This window comes from Salvelinus fontinalis, chromosome 33 (assembly GCF_029448725.1).
Source record: "Salvelinus fontinalis isolate EN_2023a chromosome 33, ASM2944872v1, whole genome shotgun sequence".
Taxonomy (NCBI): domain Eukaryota; kingdom Metazoa; phylum Chordata; class Actinopteri; order Salmoniformes; family Salmonidae; genus Salvelinus; species Salvelinus fontinalis.
Genome location: NC_074697.1, coordinates 43,299,237 through 43,322,786, shown reverse-complemented (window position 1 = coordinate 43,322,786; position 23,550 = coordinate 43,299,237). Strand labels below are relative to the sequence as shown.

The window sequence follows — 23,550 nt, the reverse complement described above, 5'->3', positions numbered from 1 at the left end:
CTTATCCCAGTCTGCTGTTCCCACATGCTTCAAGAGGGCCACCATTGTTTCTGTTCCCAAGAAAGCTAAGGTAACTTATCTAAATTACTATCGCCCCGTAGCACTCACTTCCGTCATCATGAAGTGCTTTGAGAGACTAGTCAAGGACCATATCACCTCCACCCTACCTGACACCCTAGACCCACTCCAATTTGCTTACCGTCCCAATAGGTCCACAGACGACGCAATCGCAATCATACTGCCCTAACCTATCTGGTCAAGAGGAATACCTATGTAAGAATGCTGTTCATCGACTACAGCTCAGCATTTAACACCATAGTACCCTCCAAACTCGTCAGAAAGTTTGAGACCCTGGGTCTCGACCCCGCCCAGTGCAACTGGGTCCTGAACTTCCTGACGGGCCGCCCCCATGGGGTGAGGGTAGGAAACAACATCTCCACCCCGCTGATCCTCAACACTGGGGCCCCACAAGGGTGCGTTCTCAGCCCTCTCCTGTACTCCCTGTTCACCCATGACTGCGTGGCCATGCACGCCTCCAACTCAATCATCAAGTTTGCAGACGACACTACAGTGGTAGGCTTGATTACCAACAACGACGAGACGGCCTTCAGGGAGGAGGTGAGGGCCCTCGGAGTGTGGTGTCAGGAAAATAACCTCACACTCAATGTCAACAAAACAAAGGAGATGATCGTGGACTTCAGGAAACAGCAGAGGGTGCAGCCCCCTATCCACATTGACGGGACAGTAGTGGAGAAGGTGGAAAGTTTTAAGTTTCTCGGCGTACACATTACGGACAAACTGAAATGGTCCACCCACGCAGACAGCGTGGTGAAGGCGCAGCAGCGCCTCTTCAACCTCAGAAGGCGGAAGAAATTCGGCTTATCACCAAAACTACTCAAACTTTTACAGATACACAATCGAGAGCATCCTGTCGGGCTGTATCACCGCCTAGTACAGCAACTGCTCCGCCCACAACCGTAAGGCTCTCCAGAGGGTAGTGATGTCTGCACAACGCATCACCGGGGGCAAACTACCTGCCCTCCAGGACACCTACACCACCCGATGTCACAGGAAGGCCAAAAAGATCATCAAGGACAACAACCACCCGAGCCACAGCCTGTTCACCCCGCTATCATCCAGAAGGCGAGGTCAGTACAGGTGCATCAAAGCGGGGACCGAGAGACTGAAAAACAGCTTCTATCTCAAGGCCATCAGACTGTTAAACAGCCATCACTAACTTTGAGTGGCTGCTGCCAACATACTGACTCATCTCTAGCCACTTTAATAATGAAAAATGTATGTAATAAATGTATCACTAGCCACTTTAAACAATGCCACTTTATATAATGTTTACATACCCTACATTACTCATCTCATATGTATATACTGTACTCTATACCATCTACTGCATCTTGCCTATGCCGTTCGGCCATCGCTCATTCATGACTCTTTATGTACATATTCTTATTCATTCCTTTACACTTGTGTTTGTATACACCATTCCAAGAGCGCAAAAACGCAGGAAGTACATTTTCTTAGAAATATAACTTGGCCCTGTGCTTCACCGAGCATGCTCTTCGCATAGCCTATAGTATAGGCTATGGATCATTTCATTGAGACCACACTAGGCGCACTTGATATTACACGCCCAGCAGAGAAACAGGGACGAGGGTCATCATCGGGTACTCATCGAGATACTATAATAAGCAACTAGTTCTCAAACCCTGAGCAATACAACATTTGATCAATTACAAATCACATGACCCTCCCCTGGACTAAATAAAAAAAAATACTAAAGTCTCCCTCTGACATTGTGACTGCTCCCTAATGTAAATCTCTCTCTCTTTCTTTCTGTCTTCTCAAACATGAGCAATATGACATTTCATTGATTTCAAATTGCATAACTCTCCCCGGACTAAATAAAAAAAAGACTAAAACCTCCCACTGACGGAAATTGAAAAATCATGACCCTCCCCCATTTTTCCTCCAGGTAACAATTGTGTACATTTCGACTGCTCCCTAATGCCAATCTCTCTCTCTCCAGTCTCCCAATACTGATGGTTTACCACAGACTACATTGTAGTTTACATCAAAAACACATTCAGTGTATATTTGTAACTGGTTGGGTGCCCGATTCAACGGACGGGAAGACGCGCGGAAAGCTACGGGTAGATGGCTAGATGCTCACGAACATCAACAGGGGGTCGTGTGTGCGCAACACAGTCTCACAATCAATTCGTGTGAGGCTGGGCTGGTGTGTGAGGTAGAGAGAGTGAGAGAGAGACAGACAGACATCAAGAGACCTTTTGTAATCAATAAGAACAGAAGAAACATTGAGATTCTCCAACAAAGATATTGGCAAACTATTTTTACATTCTAAGAGCGCGACACGATCAAGATCCTTCGTGGGACTGCAATTGAACAGTGAGAAGGCACAAATTATACAAATTGAAACAATAATTACGCTTTGCGAGAAGAAGCTGATCCGTGTCGTGGATTGGATTGGGGTCAATCAACTTGTATCTCAACGTCAAGATAATAGAAAGAGGTAAGAAGATAAATTGGGCATGTTTGTTTTTCGACATAATTCAAAAGGGGCGTGTGCGTTCTCATATCTACAGCGTGTTATTGTCTGCCTAGTTGGAGCTAAATATTTGGAATCTGGTATCTGGTCAAATGAGTGGGGTGTATTGGCTAAATAATATAGGCAACATTTAATTTCCTGAAATATTGATGTGAATAATGTATTGAGAACTTGTCTCAATGTGTATAGGCCTATGCATGCATAATATAAGTTGCATGATGGATATAAAATATATATATATTCACTCATTGCATTTTATTTTGCAAAAATAACGTCTGTAAGAGCTTTTTTCCCCAAATAGGCCTAAGCTATAAAGGTCTCGACTTGTTTTTGTATGCAATCGATTCTAATGCCGCGAGGGTGTGTCCTTTTCACAGTGGCAGTGTATGATGTTAGTTCAGCCAAGTCGTCTCGTGCAGAGCAGACACACAACATTCAACAGTTTGTATAATTAGTCCTAGGCCAAATAGGTCTAAATGGTATGTAGAACGAATTATTTGAAGCGCCTGAATACTCCCCTGTCCACAATACTGGCAAGTCTAGTGGTAAAGCAACAGGTTAGGATCGGTGAAAGTGGCAGACTCGCGGAGCTCGCGCCAGGCACGGTGTCCATGATGAGCTAGCTAGACTACCTCGCCTTTGCAAATTATAAAACACACTCATGCACAGTTATGCAAACTACGGCTATGTCGTAATGTAGGTAACACCAGAGACACACTATAGGCAATGTTATAATATAAAAACTGATACAATTATTCGGGAGTGATTGTACCTCCCAGTCTCCATTTTGGGCAGTGGTCTGGGAGCGCGAAAAAAGCTTATCTGTGGATGATGGATATGTGGTAGGTAGCCTGCAATAATTAAACGGAGGCACTTGTGTTCGTTCATTTGGTTGTCATGAGCTGTTGGGTCGTTCCAGCAAATGATTACCTTTTGGGTAGTGTAATTTAGTCCCAACATGTTTTTATTTCACCTTATTTTAACATTCATAAACAACACATGTTCGATTTAATGTAAAAAAAAAAAAAACGTTTTAGCATCTCAAGAGGTTAAATTGAAAAATGACTACAGTAAGTGCCTATTTAGTGCCAAATAAAGTAACAGGGTTGATGATTTAATCTTAAATAAGCCATATATCCCCCTGTGACAGGGGGAATTGAAGCTTGTTGTGTGCAACAGGGAGCGGCAGTTGAATGCAAGCTTCACAAAAAGATGTTCATTTTTAGCCGGTCTTTCTGGGTAACAGGGTTAATGTATTATGGTCGACCCGCTCAGTTTTCCACCACAAAATACCCGAAATGGCCAAAAGGAGTAGAACCAGCCCACCTGCCTTATCACTATGATTTGATTTTTAGATATGCATATTTAAAAAAAAAAAAAAAATAGTTTCACCTTATTAAAACGAGTTCAGTTCATGTAGCAGGGTTTACCTTAAAATAAGGGACAGATATGTGATGAGATTGGATGAATCACTAATCACATGAAGTAAATCATCTTAGATATGACTTTGTCCAAGCAACAAAAATAACTAGGGCTTTACAATGAGGGGGAAAACTTGGAGAAATTTTGGAGTTACGTGGGTTAAAATCTTCCTAGAAGTCAAGAGGGTGCACCGAGGGGCATGTCAAAATGCTGAATTTTGTCACTTAAGCAAAAGAAAAAATCATAATAAAAATCTGATTCATAGAATTTTCCATGTGGTCTATATTAATTACAAGGTACTTAATATACGTTTTTTTAAATTAAATATTGTCGCACAATTTCTACTGAAAATATGAAAATGCACTTTTCTAGTGGAACGACCCTGTTGTATAAAGGCTTATGTTGAGCGTGAACACGCATTAATTAACGTTTGAATCTCATCACTGTGTCCCCACCCCTTTCTTCTCTTCTCACATACTAAAGTTTTTCATGACAATACCATCTCGAGCCCACCTCCCTCCACTCGGCACACATCCCTCACCAAGAGTATTTGGTACCTCGAATAGTAGTCACCTGATGGAAACAGTTGCCGTAGCAATACCCCTGCGCCATGGCAGTAGCCACGTCCAATGTCTTGTTGTCATGGAGATTTACAATCACGGTGATGGCAAAGATGCTAAGCCATAAGCCATGGGGTCTTGCTCCAGAAGGATCTTGATGCCCTGTATTTTGTGCTAATTCATCATTTGCCTGTTCTATTTGGGTTGTATTATAACACGTCTGGATCACATAATGAGAATGAGCGAGTTGTAGTAAAGCGACAGATGAGGCACGCACGCACATGCACGCACACCTGAGAGCTAATCAGAGGCAGCGGCATTGTGGAGCGCTACAGGTAACCACCAAAATAAAGGAAACACGTAGTAAATGAGATTTCTGGAAGCTCTGTTATGGTGTAGGTTGCTTTTTCCTGGCATGGTTTAGGTCCACTCAACCCGTTAGAAGGGCAAGGTAGACAGCAATAAATACACAGCCATTCTGGTGAACCATTTCTAGCCATCTGTTCCAGGATGATTATGGCTATGTCTCCTCTCCATAGGATGACAATGTCCCTGAATGGTTTGATGAGCATGAAAAAACGATGTAAACGATATATGAGACAAAACACCAAATGATAGAATTTCTCGTGGAAGAAAGGTGTCACATCCCTCCAATAGAGTTCCAGACACTTGTAGAATCTATGCCAAGGTGCATTGAAGCTGTTCTGTCAGGTTCTGGTGGCCCAACACCCTATTTAGGCACTTTATGTTGGTGTTTCCTTTAATTTCACAGCTACATGCATCTTTCATCAGCAGAGAGGTACTCTAAAATCACATTGTCAGTAATAGAGAGGTTTGTCTCGGGTAAGAGCAGCTGTTTTGTCAGTGAGATGGGGTAAATAGATAATCATTCTGCACTCTTCAAATGCCTGACCTACCTCCCAAACACCCACAGTGGCAAGAACAAGTATTTGAACCCTTTGGAAATACCTGGATTTCTGCATAAATCGGTCATAAAATTCAATCTGATCTTCATCTAGGTCACAACAGCAGACCAACACAGTCTGCTTAACTAATAACAATTGTACTTTTTCATGTCTTTATTGAACACCCCGTGTAAACATTCACAGTGCAAGGTGGGGAAATTATGTGAACCCTTGGATTGAATAACTGGTTGACCCTCCGTTGGCAGCAATAACCTCAACCAAATGCTTTCTGTAGTTGGGAATCAGACTTGCACAACAGTCAGGGGGAATTTTGAACCATTCCTCTTTACAAAACTGTTTCAGTTCAGCAATATTCTTGGGATGTCTGGTGTGAACTGTTCTCTTGAGGTCATGCCACAGCATCTCAATCAGGTTGAGGTCAGGACTCTGACTGGGCCACTACAGAAGGCGTATTTTCTTCTGTTGAAGCCATTCTGTTGTTGATTTACTTCTGTGTTTTGGGTCGTTGTCCTGTTGCATCACCCAACTTCTGTTGAGCTTCAATTGGCGGACAGATAGCCTAACGTTCTCCTGCAAAATGTCTTGATAAACTTGGGAATTCATTTTTCTGTTAATGATAGTAAGCTGTCCATGCCCTGAGGCAGCAAAGAAGCCCCAAACCATGATGCTCCCTCCACCATAGTTTACAGTTGGGATGAGGATGTTGGTGTGCTGTGACTTTTTTTCCACACATAGAGTTGTGTGTTGCTTCCAAACAACTCAACTGTAGTTTCATTTGTACACGGAATATTTTGCCAGTAGCGCTGTGGAACATCCAGGTGCACTTTTGCAAACTTCAGACGTACAGTAATGTTTTTTTTGGACAGCAGTGGCTTCTTACGTGGTGTCCTTCCATGAACACCATTCTTGTTTAGTGTTTTACGTATTGTACTCTCGTCAACAGAGTTGTTAGCATGTTCCAGGGATTTCTGTAAGTCTTTAGCTGACACTAGGATTCTTCTTAACCTCATTGAGCTTTCTGTGCTGTGCTCTTGCAGTCATCTTTGCAGGACGGCCACTCCTAGGGAGAGTAGCAACAGTGCTGAACTTTCTCCATTTATAGACAGTTTGTCTTACCGTGGACTGATGAACATCAAGGCTTTTAGAGATACTTTTGTAACCCTTTCCAGCTTTATGCAAGTCAACAATTCTTAATGTTAGGTCTTCTGAGATCTCTTTTGTTCGAGGCATGGTTCACATCAGGCAATGCTTCTTGTGAATAGCAAACTCAAATTTTGTGAGTGTTTTTTATAGGGCAAGGCAGCTCTAACCAACATCTCCAATCTCGTCTCAATGGTTGTACTCCGGGTTAGCTGACTCCTAACTCCAATTAGCTTCTGGAGAAGTCATTAGCCTAGGGGTTCACATACTTTTTCCAACCTACACTGTGAGTGTTTAAATGATGTATTCAATATAGACAAGAAAAATACAATAATTTGTGTGTTATTAGTTTAAGCGCACTGTGTTTGTCTACTGTTGTGACTTAGATGAAGATCAGATCAAATTTGACGACCAATTTATGCAGAAATCCAGGTAATTCCAGAGGGTTCACATACTTTTTCTTGCCACTGCAGATATGGGAGCTTTTACATGAGTCTGGGTGTCCCAGGGAGATAGCGATCAGTGTCAAATTGACATAGAAATAACAATAATGGGTAAGATCCAGAGAGAAACCAAGCTCCAGCAGTTAGATCACAATGCTCCCAAATATAATTTCCCACAACCATACACTCTAAACTCTTAGGGAAAAAAAGTGCCATCTAGGACCTAAAGGGTTCTTTAGCTGTCCCCATAGGAGTACCCTTTGAAGAAACCTTTTTGGTACCAGGTAGAACCCTTTTGGTTCCATGGAGAACCCTTTTGGTTCCATGGAGAACCCTTTTGAGTTCCATGTACAACCCTTAACAGTTTGAGCTCCATGTAGAACCCTGGAACCAAAACGTGTTCTACATGGAACCCTTTTGGAACCATTTTTTCTAAGAGTGCAGGTTTGATCATGGCCTAGACACTCGCAAACAAAGGCGTGAGCGTTCAGGTGTGAAAAGATTCACACTCACATAGAGAAGGAAGATAAACAATGGGTCACAACACACGACAGCATTTCCACTATGATGTTAATTTCGATGTCTTCTTCCATATGCATAATTCATCATTCATGGTCTTGGGCTCGAGTCATAGCTCCCTCCCTGGGTTTGTTGCTTCTGTAGATGTCTACACCGACGTCATCCCAGGATGCCGCTGCTTCTGCCTCAGTTTCTGCCTGCCCTTCCCCCTCTGCTCTACCCTTCCCCCTTCTAGCTCAGACAAAGCGAGGTGATGGCAGCACCATGGGACTGAAACGTGACACATACAAACAATGGAGTGACAAAAGTGGGTTAAGGAGAGGCATAGAGGCCAGTGAATCGGGTGGCACTTCTCAATTCTAGCAAGGGAGGTGAACTTGAGTGTCTGTGTCACTAGCACTGGCCTGGCTGGCGGTGCCACACCCAAACAACAGCTTTCCCACGGGATTCCAAATTGTCAACCTCTGATCTCAGACGTAGAACTGGTTGAATTGCACTTTCCCACTGGGTGGAATTTCAGACTATTGACGTGTTTTTCTTGCCCTCTGGTCCTGATTGTTAGACAGTTGACAGCAGGTCATTCCTCACTGTCAGTTAGGGCTAGGCGATATATAGAACTAATTCAATTCATTAGAATGTATGTTGTAGTGCAATTGCAAATGCCCGTATCGCAAGAATCACATTTTTACATTTGTTTTGTTTTCATGAGCGTTTATGTCCGCTTGTTCTTACGTCGTCTCCATCGCTCCTTCTGTGCTGTGTGCACCTTCCTATGTCCAGACACACACACACACACACACACACCGAGTCCCTCCCCTTGTCACTCACAAAAAAACAAAGATGAGAGATCACTTCTTCCTCTCTGACAAGTGGTTTCAACTCGCTATTTGCATTGGAGGTTTGTTCCAACAGAATCGGTCACACGGACACCGGAACACGTGGAGACATTATTTTACTGTGATAAAGGAGACGTGAACCTTTCTAACCGTACGCCTCACCTCTTCAAATTGCGCGCAGAGCAACTACTAAAACAGGAGAATCAATGAAAGTTGGTTCTGGAAAATGTGGCCGAAGTATAATTTCAAAAGCCCTTTAATTCATTAGATTATTGCTGACTGTTTGAAATACTGCGCATTTGACCTTGAATTGTGCAACAACGTTTATTCAGAGGTACAGTGTAGATCGTGAATCGCCCATAAAAAAATGGAGATATGATTTTTAGGCCAAATTGCAGAGCTCTAAAATTCTACTCTGAGGTAAACACTACTGAATGGACCTCAGTGGCTTGTATTTGCTATCATGCCTCAGCTTCCTGCCTCGCCCCATTCACTGTCATCCTTTTCCTATCCCTCCTTTTCAGCTTGTTGAAAAGGTTCAAATGTGTTTTGAATGTAAATCCTTTGTGCTGGGTGGACTAATAGCCTGTACGGTGCTCCTCAGTCCTGTGTTTTTATTGTGTCTATAGTGTAGACTAGTAGTAGAAGTATGGAGCTTTGAAAAGGGTACCTAATCCCCCTAGAGGTCATCCAAGGTGTCACGTAGCCTTTACCTTCACTATGTTAACGCGCTATTAGTACCATTAGCAAGGTAGCTATGTGTAAGTGGGGTCCTCTATGTCTCTCTATGCATACATACATGCATACATACATACATACATACATACATACATACATACATACATACATGCATACATACATACATACATACATACATACATACATACATACATGCATGCATGCATGCATGCATGCATGCATGCATGCATGCATACATAGTTGAAATCGGAAGTTTACATACACTTAGGTTGGAGTCATTGAAACTCGTTTTTCAACCACTCCACACATTTCTTGCTAACAAACTATAGTTTTGGCAAGTCGGTTAGGACATCTACTTTGTACATGATACAAGTCATTTTTCCAACAAATGTTTGCAGACAGATTATTTCACTTAAAATTCACTGTATCACAATTCCAGTGGGTCAGAAGTTTACATACACTAAGTTGACTGTGCCTTTAAACAGCTTGGAAAATTCCAGAACATGATGTCATGGCTTTAGAAGCTTCTGGTGGGCTAATTGACATCATTTGAGTCAATTGGAGGTGTACCTGTGGATGCATTTCAAGGCCTACCTTCAAACTCAGTGCCTCTTTGCTTGACATCATGGGAAAATCAAAGGAAAGCCGCCAAGACCTCAGAAAAAAAAATTGTAGGCCTCCACAAGCCTGGTTTGTCCTTAGGAGCAATTTCCAAATGCCTGAAGGTACCATGTTCATCTGTACAAACAATAGTACGCAAGCATAAACACCATGGGACCACACAGCCGTCATACCGCTCAGGAAGGAGACGCGTTATATCTCCTAGAGATGAACGTACTTTGGTGAGAAAAGTGCAAATCTATCCCAGAACAACAGCAAAGGACCTTGTGAAGATGCTGGAAGAAACAGGTACAAAGGTATCTATATCCACAGTAAAACGAGTCCTATATCGACATAACCTGAAAGGCCATTCAGCAAGGAAGAAGCCACTGCTCCAAAACCGCCATAAAAAAGCCAGACTATGGTTTGCAACTGCACATGGGGACAAAGATCGTACTTTTTGGAGAAATGTCCTCTGGTCTGATGAAACAAAAATAGAACTGTTTGGCCATAATGTCCATCGTTATGTTTGGAGGGAAAAGGGGGAGGCTTACAAGCCGAAGAACACCATCCCAACCATGAAGCACAGGTTGGCAGCATCATGTTGTGGGAGTGTTTTGCTGCAGGAGGGACTGGTGCACATCACAAAATAGATGGCATCACGAAGAAGGGAAATTATGTGGATATATTGAAGCAACATCTCAAGACATTAGTCAGGTCTTCGAAATGGACAATGACCCCAAGTATACTTTCAAAGTTGTGGCAAAATGGCTTAAGAACAACAAAGTCAAGGTATTGGAGTGGCCATCACAAAGCCTTGACCTCAATCCTATAGAAAAGTTGTGGGCAGAACTGAAAACGTGTGCGAGCAAGGAGGCCTACAAACCTGACTTAGTTACACCAGCTCTGTCAGGAGGAATGGGCCAAATTTCACCCAATTTATTGTGGGAGCTTGTGGAAGGCTACCTGAAATGTTTGACCCAAGTTAAACAATTTAAAGGCAATGCTACCAAATACTAATTGAGTGTATGTTAACTTCTGACCCACTGGGAATGGGATGACAGAAATGAAAGCTGAAATAAATAATTCTCTCTACTATTATTCTGACATTTCACATTTTTAAAAAGAAAGTGGGTAAAAAGATGGGTAAAAATCAGATGGGTAAAAAGGACAGGATGTGATGATTGAATAGGAAGAGGATAGGAATGCTGTGTTGAACAGTGAGAGGGTTTAAAGTTCACGGTCAAAAGTCACAACGGAGCTTGACGGTGTTGAGGTTGTAGCAGCTGTTAAGCCTCAATCACCACACAGATGAACCCGTCCCCCCTCTCGGAGAAGACCTTTTTTGCCACATCTGTGGATGTCTATTATCCTTCACCACACGTTCTCATCCACTCGGTAGACGTCCTCCCTGCCTGTGTATCTCCTGCTTATGAGTAGCCCAGGGTTAGAGGGCCGGGATGGGTGGTGACTGACTGAATGTGTGGATCATGAATGCAACATTGTCCTATTTAGTGCAGCTAGGGAGGGTGGCGGGAGTAGACGCAACATCACAGACCCAGACATAACAACCCACTAATGTCTGCTCCGTGGTGACTGAGTGCTATGGTCCCAGTCATAACCCAGAACCTGTCTGGATATAGACAACAGCAGGCATATAAAGCACACATACTGTAACCGGGTAGAATAGTGATAACATGCAACCAGGTAAAACATGCAGCCGGTTTACGGACTAATATGAATCCACGTAACTGTGTGTAGAGACTTACTGTACTATACTGAGAAGTCAGTTTGGCTTTTGCAAGCGATGCTCTTAATGCCATGAATGACAAATATGCGAAACGTGTAGATCTGTGAATAATTGCCTGGATTCAAAATGACAAATATGCAAAACGTGTAGATCTGTGAATAATTGCCTGGATTCAACATGACAACAATGTGAGCTCTGAAGCCACTCTCCACCAGTTCATTAGACCATTTGTTACCCAATTACTAAGTGCCCTATCATTGAGGAAATTACCTGCGTCCAGAACATGACTCAACCCCCAAAAACGTCAACCTGTGACCATGGGGCTGGGCTCGCCCCTTAAAGCTGTTTCAAGGGCAAGGTCTTTAAGGGAGTTTGGAGGTGAACACTGCACAAGCAGCATCTGGACTGTGATGCTATGCTAATGGCTTGGGTCCTGTTTAGCCGAACGTGTTCTCTCCCACGCAATCTTCATGGTGGTATCAATAAAGGATATGCTCCATGGGAAGTGGGGCACAGAACATGGAGAACGTAGATGGATAGGGAGACGGGAAAAGAGAGGAGAGGGGAAACAATGGAGGGATTGGTGTCATTTCTTTGCCTGGAAGGCAAGTTTCTTTCCATAAAAAGCCTGAATCCAAGTAATCTACTGTGGTATTGTAACCATCTGTCTGTAGTGGGCTCATCTTCAACCCATTACTCTAATAACTCCGGCAGCTTGGCAACTCTTACATCTAGCTTCTATTCCCACCAAGATGTCTGTGTAGTACTGGTTTGAGAATGTAACTGAAAATGACACACTTGCCAATCCGTCTGCAGGCATTGGGGCTCACAGCTGCCTGATTTAGTATCATTATCTATCTACCAGTGTATGTTTCATTTAATGTTATGCAATAAGAATAAAGTTTAGTGGGGTTACACAACAGGTTGGTTCAATACAAGGGTGATGTGAGGGCCGCTTTCCAACCGTACATATGTGTCTGTGTGAGCATGTGTGTCTTGGTGTTTATGTGCGTGGCATGTATCCAACTAACACAGTTCTCTCTCGCTCTATTTCTTTCTCTTTCTCTCTCTTTCTGCAGTTACCATGGAAACTGTTCTGTTCTTCCTCTTTTCGCTCCTGGTGTATGTGGCTGGTAAGTGCCCCCTCCACCACTACCGCTCTATCCACAGGGAGGCAGGAGACACAGGGGAGGGCCGTGGCATTACATGGCAGGCATGGGGTTTTGACTGAACATTGATGGACTGACTTGTTCTAGAGCCTGAGGCTTGCTTCCTTTGCATGCGTAGTACAGTGTGTCTGTGTGTTGATATGTATATCCCAAGTATAATGTACTATACTGTATATCCCAAGTATAATGTACTATACTGTGTGTCCCAAGTATATTTAGGCCATGACACACACACACACACACACACACACACACACACACACACACACACACACACACACACACACACACACACACACACACACACACACACACATTATTGTGCCATTAAGGTTCTAAGTGTGAAGTCATACGTTCAGTACATCACTGGAGAGAGCAACTGAGCCATCCATGTCATCTGGTGTTATCCAGACTCTCGCTTGTCTGTCAATCAGACGAACCTTCCACATTCTATTGCTTTGGCGTTTTCCCACCTGTCTTCAGTTCACGTTCTTTCCCACGCTCTTTTCCTGCCCTCCTTTCTTCTCTCTGTATCCTCTCCATTCTTTCATCTGTGTTTTGTTCACACCGTCTGTTCTGGTTTCTCTTTCTTTCCTCCTTTCTTCTTTTGTCTCTCGTCTCCGTCTCCAGACTATACATCTCTCCTTTTCCCTCTTCCCTTTCTCCATCTCCAGATGTACATTTTCCTCCATTAAACTCCCTCCCACTATAATTCCTTGTTTTCATGCACTCGCTCCCCATTCAGTGTGACTCTCTGTCTGTTGATATGCGTATACATGCTGAGTAGAGTGCACACACAAACACAATGGGGTTGTGGAGCAGATAGAAAGTCTGGGGTTTGTGCACCGGGCCGGACAGTGTTTGCTGATGGGGAATTTAGGAAATGAATTGACACAGGGAGCGGGGGTTGGAAGAATAGAGTAGGGGAGGAGGAGGAGGACGGGGAGGTAACTGAGGTAGCCCATTCAACAAATCATCCACAAGGCCAGTGCCATTGCACAACCGGATGTGAATACCGTAACCTGTCAAGATCCCTATCCAAGCTCTGGATGTGAATACTGTAACCTGTCAAGATCCCTATCCAAACTCTGGATGTGAATACCGTAACCTGTCAAGATCCCTATCCAAGCTCTGGATGTGAATACCGTAACCTGTCAAGATCCCTATCCAAGCTCTGGATGTGAATACCGTAACCTGTCAAGATCCCTATCCAAACTCTGGATGTGAATACTGTAACCTGTCAAGATCCCTATCCAAGCTCTGGATGTGAATACCGTAACCTGTCAAGATCCCTATCCAAACTCTGGATGTGAATACCGTAACCTGTCAAGATCCCTATCCAAGCTCTGGATGTGAATACTGTAACCTGCCAAGATCCCTATCCAAACTCTGGATGTGAATACCGTAACCTGTCAAGATCCCTATCCAAACTCTGGATGTGAATACTGTAACCTGTCAAGATCCCTATCCAAACTCTGGATGTGAATACCGTAACCTGTCAAGATCCCTATCCAAACTCTGGATGTGAATACTGTAGCCTGCCAAGATCCCTATCCAAGCTCTGGATGTGAATACTGTAACCTGCCAAGATCCCTATCCAAGCTCTGGATGTGAATACTGTAACCTGCCAAGATCCCTATCCAAGCTCTGGATGTGAATACTGTAACCTGCCAAGATCCCTATCCAAACTCTGGATGTGAATACTGTAACCTGCCAAGATCCCTATCCAAGCTCTGGATGTGACATCGTGCTGTAGTTCAAATAAGAGCCCGTAAAGACTACCTACGACCACCTCTCTCTCTCTCTCTCTCTCTCTCTCTCTCGCTCTCTCTCTCAGCAGTCGCAGACCTATGTGCCGAGGGTGAGTAACCTGTGTGTAATCAATGTGTTTAGCCATGTTAACCCCAGCCCCATTATACTGCTAGGTATGTACAGCATTGAAAACTGCTACGATCGCTAGATGTTCTATATGGCTAGTATCTCATTTCCTTGCCTTTCTCCGTGCCTGTATTTTCAGATGGTGAAAAGGAGAAGAAAGAGGTGGACCCGTTTGTCTATGGTAAGTAGACCCCTGTTAGTGGGTCTTGATGCTCTTCCCCGTCAACTGACAATGTTCCAATAGCCATGAAAGAAGACTTTCTTAAGTAGACGGCCCTCCTCTCTCTGTGCCTGTGTAGACTATCATAGCCTGCGGATCTGTGGACTGGTCTTTGGTGTGGTACTCTTCGCGCTGGGCATCCTCCTCATCCTCAGTAAGTCTTCATACTTCAGTAAGTCTAACTACGCCACACATACTTATTGGCACTTTGATTGTTGATTTTAAGATCATGATCAGGATTTGTTGTCCGTTCTAGGCCGAAAATGTCGCTGCTGTCCCAATCAGGAGAAGAAGCTCAAGTAAGTCAGCAATTGTGCCTGATTGGTCGATTACATTTCTGCTCTGTTGTTATGGGGCTGTGTTCTCCATCTGTGGTCACCATGACAACCAATGTCTGTCCTCTTGGTTCTATCGCAGGGCCCCTGGAGACGAAGAGGCGACGGCAGAGACCCTGATCGTGTCCAAAGGTGAGAGCCTTGTCACTACCCACTCACCCCTCACACACCCCCTCGAACAACCTTGACACCAATCCATAGTTGTGTTCAACCATTGGGAGTGATTCTTCGTAGTCGATGCCTAGGTTCGCCCTATGTTTCGGCCAATTTGAAATGACTCCCCCAAACTCGATGACTTTTCATGAAGTCATACGAGTTTCCTTGATTCCCCCTCTTCTGTTCAACCACAGCTAAGGAGCCGGAGCCAGAGCCTGAAGCTAAGGCTGAGAACTGAGAAGGCCCAACCAGACTGCCTCCCCACCTGACTGACGTACAACCATATCTGCCACTGAACCACCAGTGGTGGAAAAAGTACACAATTGTCATACTTGAGTAAATGTAAAGATACCTTAATAGAAAATGACTCAAGTAAAAGTGAAAGTCACCCAGTAAAATACTACTTGAGTAAAAGTCCAAAAGTATTTGATTTTAAATATACTTAAGTATCAAAAGTAAATGTAATTTCAAAAATATATCAAAAGTATAAATCATTTCAAATTCCTTATATTAGGCAAACCAGACGGCACAATTTATTTTAATTTTTTTAATTTTACGGATAGTCATGGGTACACTCCAACACTCAGACGTAATTTACAAACAAAGCATTTGTGTTTAGTGAGTCCGCCAGATCAGAGGCAGTAGGGATGACCAGGGATGTTCTCTTGATAAGTGTGAGAATTGGACAATTTTACTGTTCTGTTCAGCATTCAAAATGTAACGAGTACTTTTGGGTGTCAGGGAAAATGTATGGAGTAAAAAATACATTATTTTCTTTCGCTGTAAAAGTTGTCAAAAATATAAATAGTAAAGTACTTAAGTGGTACTTTAAAGTATTTTTACTTAAGTACTTTACACCACTGTGAACCACTTCCTAAGGACCAACACAATGATGATGCTGACGATGACAAAGATGATGCAGAAGAATGAAGATGATGCAACAGGAAGACTGTGCGACCACAGGACAAGGGGTAGGAGAGTGTAGAGGTGGGTGGGGGGATAATGCAGATGTAAATAAACCTCTAACCTATTGTTCTGTGCTCTGTGCCCGTGTACGTGTCTCAGTGATCTCGTGTGTACCTGTGCCTTTCTGCGACAGTCGGTCTCCAGTTTGTTGTCTTAGCCAGTGACACCTTTTTGCAGATCGCCTTTACCACAGTTCTTAATAATTAGAGATGTGTCAAGAAATGTTGTTCTTGTTTGTGTTTAGCTTATATTCTGTGTTTCTATCGTCTTTAGGTTTTAGAGGTTACTGTTTGCTATATTTTTCTGAGCTGTTATTATCACTTTCACTCTTGTAACAATTGTCCTTAATGACGTTTTTCACGTGGTAGATGATATACAATATATACACTACCGTTCAAAAGTTTGGGGTCACTTAGAAATGTCCTTGTATTTTATAGAAAAGTGCATTTTATGTCCATTAAAATAACATCAAATTGATCAGAAATACAGTGTAGACATTGTTAATGTTGTGAATGACTATTGTAGCTGCAAACTGCACATTTTTTATTGAATATCTACATAGGAGTGCAGAGGCCCATTATCAGCAACCATCCCTCCTGTGTTCCAATGGCACGTTGTGTTAGCTCATCCAAGTTGATCATTTTAAAAGGCTAATTGATCATTAGAAAACCCTTTTGAAATTGTTAGCACAGCTGAAAACTGTTGTGCTAATTTTAAAGAAGCAATACAACTGGCCTTCTTTAACCTAGTTGAGTATATGGAGCTTCAGCATTTGTGGGTTCGATTACAGGCTCAAAATGTCCAGAAAAAAATAACTTTCTTCTGAAACTTGTCAGTCTATTCTTGTTCTGAGAAATGAAGACTATTCAATGTGAGAAATTGCCAAGAAACTGAAGATCTTATACAACGCGGTGTACTACTCCCGTTACAGAACAGCACAAACTGGCTCTAACCAGAATAGAAAGAGGTGTGGGATGCCCCGGTGCACAACTGAGCAAGAGGACAAGTACATTAGTGTCTAGTTTGAGAAACGGACGCCTCACAAGTCCTCAACTGGCAGCTATATTAAATAGTACCCACAAAACACCTGTCTCAACGTCAACAGTGAAGAGGCGACTCCGGGATGCTGGTCTTCTAAGCAGAGTTGCAAAGAAAAAGCCAAATCTCAGACTGGCCAATAAAAAGAAAAGATTAAGATGGACAATAGAACACAGACACTGGACAGAAGAACTCTGCCTAGAAAGCCAGCATCCTGGAGTCGTCTTTTCACTGTTGACGTTGAGACAGGTGTTTTGTGGGTACTATTTAATAAAGCTGCCAGTGAGACGTCTGTTTCTCAAACTAGACACTGTTTCTGGCCATTTTGAGTCTGTAATTGAACCCACAAATGCTGATTCTCCAGATACTCAACTAGTCTAAAGAAGACCAGTTTTAACTTTTAACAGTTTTCAGCTGTGCTAACATAATTGCAAAAGGGTTTTCTAATGATCATTTAGCCTTTTAAAATGATCAACTTGGATTAGCTAACACAACATGCCATTGGAACACAGGAGTGATGGTTGCTGATAATGTGCCCCTGTTGGTCTACGTAGATATTTCGTTAAAAATCAGCCGTTTCCAGCTACAGTAGTCATTTACAACATTAACAATGTCTACACTGTATTTCTGATGAATTTGATGTTATTTTAATGGACAAAAAAATGGGCTTTAATTTTAAAAAACAAGGACATTTCTAAGTGACCCAAAACTTTTGAACTGTAGTGTACAAGCATTATATACTAGTATAAATACCCTATACACAGTATACAGTTCTAGCTATATATATGTCAATATATGTGTGCCTGTGTGGGTACATGAGTTTGGGTGGTTTGCATGTGTGTCTGAGAGGTTGTGTGTATTTGGCTGTGTTGCGCCTTACACACGAGAATCAAACTGCCACAGTTTGCTGACCAAGCACAAGAATGCATCAGAGTTAAATAGGAGCTCACCAACAGTAGTCACTGTAGTGAAGTGAGCTCATACATCAGCTATATCACTGCCTTGTCCTAGACAACGGTCCAATCTAGTGTCCTCTTCTGTCATTGGCCGAGCCGGGCGATACCGCCCTCAGAGGCAGGCTATGATTGGACGGTTCCCACACCCACACCAGTGCCGCAAATCTGTGTCCCTCTTATTGTTTAGTTGAGAAGTTACGGTAGCCGATTGCAAAATCAGTCTCAACCAATGGTGTCTCTCTGTTTTGTATTGTATGATGCGTTTAGTTAATGAGAGAGCGGGCCTACGTGTGACTGAGAGTGTGTGTGGATACTAAGTGTGCCAGAGTCATAGTTTTAGCCGCCAAATTAGGTGAAGGAAATCAAAGGAAAAGATCATTTGCTCTGTATCAGACATCAGGTAAAGCGTATGGTCACGCGGTCAGATGCACGTAGTCTTGTGCAGAGTGTCATTGATACAATCCCAAAAAAAACACACTGTCACGACCATAAGTAACTAACTCTGTTCACTCTGTGCATGAGGTTGTATTGTATAGCTGTATTTTGTGCTTTTAACATCGAAATAAAGAGTCTATCGCCAACAACCTTCACCTATTTGTTTACTTATACAGTTTGAGTTGTAATGTTATGGTTCACATGTATAGTTGACTTATTTGGAGACAAATAGCCACCAACCACTGCTCACCTGTGATTCTGGTCATAATTGTGGTAAGCGACAAAGTCACACTACCAAGAACTACAACACAATGACAATGCAATAAACCTGCCAATGTCTAACTCAAAGTCAACCAAGGTTGTGTGAGTGCTACTTCAAAAGTAGGGTACAAAATGGCGTGCATTTCCTCCTAGGTTAGTCACAGTAATGTGAACACTGCCCCTCAATGATTCCAAAGGTTACCATCTCACACTATTTATCGGGTCTGAAGGCCACGCTTTATAGGCCTATAAACATGTAAATGGATGGCTGGTGGGGTAGGGAAAGCCGGACAGGCTGAATTATGGGTGAGAAATGGGGGGGGGGGGGTAGATGAGGCAGGAGGTGACTGGACTGCAGCTGGCTACAGAGACAGAAGGAGGCACACCTGAGAGGATCTCACATAGCCAGAGGAGCCTTCCAACACCACAGGTGAGTCCAACCTGGATCTCCCGAATGCTATGGCTAGAGATTGATAGACCGTTAATACTTCAAATACATGATACTCGTTGATACCGAGGAGTAATTGTTGGATAAGTGTATACCTACCTGTTGAATTATTGTTTATTTAACTCAAGCAACTCATAAGCAATCACAGCTAGCTAGTTTGGAAATACTGTATAGTTGGGAAAAGGGCCAGCTTTTCATTCATCATCTGCTTTTGATTCCAAACTTTATCATATCAATAACATGGTGTATTACTTTTCTATACATTCATATTGATCAGTCGAAGGGAAAACTGTACTGGTCTAAAATTACACTGTAAAATATTATCGGACTAGCAATAAGCATTTATTGATGTTGACTTTTGTCAGGGTGCTCTACAAATCCAATCAAATGTTATTTGTAACATGCGCCGAACACAACAGGTGTAGACTTTATCGCGAAATGCTTGCTTTTTGAGCCCTTCCCAACGATGCAGAGTTAAAAAATAATAGTAATCCCATATTGAGGACATGTAAAGCAGAAATATTCTTGTCTCACATGAATGAATGCCTTTTAGAGGGTGATTGTAGGGGGTGTCAAGGTTAATGAGTTGAGCTTTTTGCTAAAGTACGTCACTCATGCACTGAAAAACCACACACACAGAATACTTGGACACGGAAGTTTACACACAGGCACATACACTCTCACATATTTCACAACTAGTACTTACACACATGTGAGATTGGCCCGAACAAAATGAACTCAGGGATATTTGAATCTTACAATCCATGTAAGTTAATGATTAAAGGCATAGAGATTTAGATCAAAAGAACAGAGTACTGTGTGTGTGTGTGTGTGTGTGTGTGTGTGTGTGTGTGTGTGTGTGTGTGTGTGTGTGTGTGTGTGTGTGTGTGTGTGTGTGTGTGTGTAAATCAATACCTTTACTACCCTCTCTAGCAATTAGTCAGACATAAAGGCTAAAGATGAAGAACCAGCTAAACCAATGTGTTTGGACTTCTAGAGTTTCTTAACCTGTCAACGGACTTTCATAAAAGCTGGATAAAACCATTAAAAAACATTCCCCAGATTTATTAAAAACAGATTATTGAATTGTGATCTATCTGAATCCATAACCGTGAGACAGTGGGTTTCAGGACTAACAGAATGCCTGTTTTCATTGGTAATGCTACTGACATAAATAATTTGCTAGCTAGACAAACCAAAATATGTTACATATTGACTAATTGTACCCCGTCAGCGATGCCGGTGTCAAACCAAAACAGATTTTCTAAGCATACCATACTACAATGAATGACTAGAGACTCAGCAAATGTTATTGTAGACATGGATACAGCTTTTGTATATCTCTTACTCATTTCCTTCATCCTAACAGACACTCACACAGACCAGCCACCATGTCCGCCGCCGGAGGTACGTTTTACATCACTGAATTTCAATTACCGGCACTAGACACAAATAGCCCGTTTTGTCCCCCGAGAAGTTTAACGTTTTGACTCTCCTTGTTATATTATAGTTCATGATGATTTTCCATTATACATTTCATGTGTCCTATATTTAAAAAAAATAATAATTACAACGTGGAGATCATGCCCATAGGTGTCCCCTCTAGTCTCAGATCTCTGTTATACCATGGGTTTATCAGGCAATAGCTACAACCTGTGGCCTGATCATGTTTCATGTACATCACTAGCCAGTCAGGTAACAGGCAGAACGCCACAGGGAATCATGTGCTAGCTCGTTGTTCTAGCCACATAGTAAACATTAATTTAGTATGCTGTGGCTACAGAGACCGACACAAGCTGGCTAGCTTTGCAGTGCACTGTACATACATACAGTACATATCCCAAAGCGCCTTCACAAACTCAAACAAACCACTCAGTCACCGCTACTTCCCGTTGACCGAGTGAGAAACAACATATTAGCCTGCTCCTTATCTGAAGTAGTCAAACATAACAGGGACCGTGGCTCATCACAACATATTGGTGTGACCTGCTCTGGGAGATTTACCTTGACTTTCTGTCGGTCAGGTTGACTTTTGAGTCAGTCATATATTGTTAGAAACCGGGTCGTGCGAACCCTGGATGCTGATTGGCTGAAAGCCACGGTACCGAATACGAGACAATATACCACGGGTATGACGCAAAACTACTTGTTTACTGTTCGTATTACGTTGGTAACCTGTTTATAATAGCAATAAGGTACCTCAGGGGTCTGTGGTAGCCCCCAAACCTAGGCCCCAAGATGGCAATAACAGCCACAGGGCTGGACAACAGTATGTTTCTCTGTCTATTCTTTTTCTGTCACTCCTCTGAGTGTACCGGCCTGTAGAGTGTGGATATCCTCTTGGATCTTATCTTGTGTTCTCTGCTCTCTCCTCAGCTACCGAGTACGACCCTGATGCAGAATTTGTGTACGGTAAGAGACAACAAAATGGTACTGCACAAACATGGTTGTCTGATAAAGATAGGCATTTGGTCATTTCATAATGCCTAATGGCAATGAGTGAGACAGAGACACAGACAGACAGACAGACACAGACACAGACACAGACACAGACAGAGACAGAGACACAGACACAGACACAGACACAGACACAGACACAGACACAGACACAGACACAGACAGAGACAGAGACAGAGACAGAGACAGAGACAGAGACAGAGACAGAGACAGACAGACAGACAGACAGACAGACAGACAGACAGACAGACAGGAGAGAAAGAGAAAGATATGTTACCATAGGTGAGCTTATGATGAGTGTGTCCTCTGTGTTGTAGACTACCAGACTCTTCGTATTGGAGGTCTGACCTTCGTTGCAGTCATCTTGATCCTGTCTGTTCTCCTGCTGGCCAGTGAGTCCCCAGACCAGACTCTGTGTGTGTGTGTGTGTGTGTGTGTGTGTGTGTGTGTGTGTGTGTGTGTGTGTGTGTGTGTGTGTGTGTGTGTGTGTGTGTGTGTGTGTGTGTGTGTGTGTGTGTGTGTGTGTGTGTGTGTGCACTCCAACCTGACTGACTTAAAGTGATTAAACAACCCCACCTTAAACCAATTTATTGATAGTGTTCTCTATTGCCTTGCTGTCTGTTAGGGGCATGGGGAGTGCTGTAATAGACTGTATCATCATCACTCACTGATTGGTTTTCTCTCTCATCCCCTAGGCAACAAAATCCGCAGGTGTGGAAAGCCCAGGGTGAGTGTCCTCATATCAGACAATGGAAAACAAAGAAGATGAGATATAGGCTACATCTTGAGTGTGAGAGGCAGTCCACATTCCTCCTTCGCTGGTCAATAAATTATTATGTGGTGTTGTAGAAACCGTAGGGACCCGTTGAGCAAGTTGCTCTCAGGGAAAGCAGTTGTGAAGCAGTACTTAAGTGACATCTGCTGGTCATTTTGAGATATAGAATAAGGGGTCCTGGAAGACCAAAACTTGACTGAAGCGCTTGGCTCCTATAAGGAGCATAGGCCGTTGACGAATGCCCCCCATCTCACTCGGGTTTGGGACACATTTTCCCAGGTCACACCAGGTGTGGCAGCTCTCATTTCTGCCTTGACTTCTCTCCTCCAAGTGTTTCTTGGATACTGGAAGAATACGAGAGTATTCATGAATGAGGAATCATGGTCCGCAATGTATATACTGTACTCCTAATGAATCAGTTATACATTTTACTGTATGTAATAGTACGAGTAATTTAGGCTTTCATTTACAGTCGTACCAAAATCCACAAGTTAAATACTTGACTATGTTAGATCTATCTACTACACCTGAAGGGAGGAATATAAATGGCATTGTAACAGTCACTATTTCCACAAGAGAATATACAGTGAAGATTCAGTGAATTCTGTTGTTAACGTCTTGCCCCTCTGCTGTGTGTGTTCCAGGAAAGAAAGGTTGAAGAGAAACCCCTAGCGTAGGACGGCTGGGCGCTTGTGTGTTGTTGACTGTAACGTGTGAGACTGCATTCCTTTTTGTATTGATAAACTGTGGACCCACTGTCGCTGTCCTGTGTTTTACTACAAAGTACGTTGAAAATCAACCGGTGTAAATTTGTTAGGGTGTTCTGCTGAGCGTTTGAGAAATCTGTCCACGTGCCCTTGAGCAAGGCACTTAACCCGAATAGCTCCTGTAAGTCGCTCTGGATCAGAGCATCTGCTAAAATGCAAAGTAGTCACGGAGATTGTAAATCTATGTTGTTAGGCCTATACTGGCCAAAT

At 42.9% G+C, this 23,550-nt stretch overlaps 2 protein-coding genes across 4 annotated transcripts; both read left to right on the top strand.

Moving 5' to 3' along the window:
• Window positions 1-1,977: 1,977 nt before the first annotated feature.
• LOC129832341 (FXYD domain-containing ion transport regulator 6-like) lies at window positions 1,978-18,781 on the top strand. 3 transcript variants are annotated; one of them, XM_055896341.1, is made up of 8 exons: window positions 1,978-2,548; window positions 12,559-12,612; window positions 14,486-14,509; window positions 14,666-14,707; window positions 14,826-14,900; window positions 15,003-15,045; window positions 15,164-15,213; window positions 15,432-18,781. In XM_055896341.1, the coding sequence occupies exons 2-8, from the start codon at window positions 12,564-12,566 to the stop codon at window positions 15,473-15,475; spliced, it is 327 nt and encodes a 108-aa protein (XP_055752316.1). In that variant the 5' UTR covers window positions 1,978-2,548; window positions 12,559-12,563; the 3' UTR covers window positions 15,476-18,781. The 3 variants fall into 3 exon arrangements, with proteins under 3 accessions (XP_055752316.1, XP_055752315.1, XP_055752317.1); XM_055896340.1 differs by having other exon boundaries at window positions 14,826-14,918; XM_055896342.1 differs by lacking the exon at window positions 14,486-14,509 and having other exon boundaries at window positions 1,981-2,548; window positions 14,826-14,918.
• A 459-nt stretch (window positions 18,782-19,240) lies between these two features.
• On the top strand, window positions 19,241-23,329 carry LOC129831612 (sodium/potassium-transporting ATPase subunit gamma-like; the record flags this gene model as incomplete). Its single annotated transcript, XM_055894955.1, has 6 exons — window positions 19,241-19,323; window positions 20,711-20,748; window positions 21,718-21,753; window positions 22,116-22,190; window positions 22,494-22,525; window positions 23,218-23,329. Coding segments are annotated over 6 exons (297 nt in total), but the record flags the coding sequence as incomplete, so codon positions are not given.
• Between the last annotated feature and the right edge of the window lie 221 nt (window positions 23,330-23,550).

Coding starts and splice junctions, on each gene's coding strand:
- LOC129832341 (XM_055896340.1), top strand. CDS start 12,564: ATGGAAACTGTTCTGTTCTTCCTCTTTTCGCTCCTGGTGTATGTGGCT. Junction 14,919..15,002: donor CAGTAAGTCTTCATACTTCA/GTAAGTCTAACT, acceptor TGTCCGTTCTAG/GCCGAAAATGTCGCTGCTGT. Junction 15,046..15,163: donor AATCAGGAGAAGAAGCTCAA/GTAAGTCAGCAA, acceptor GTTCTATCGCAG/GGCCCCTGGAGACGAAGAGG.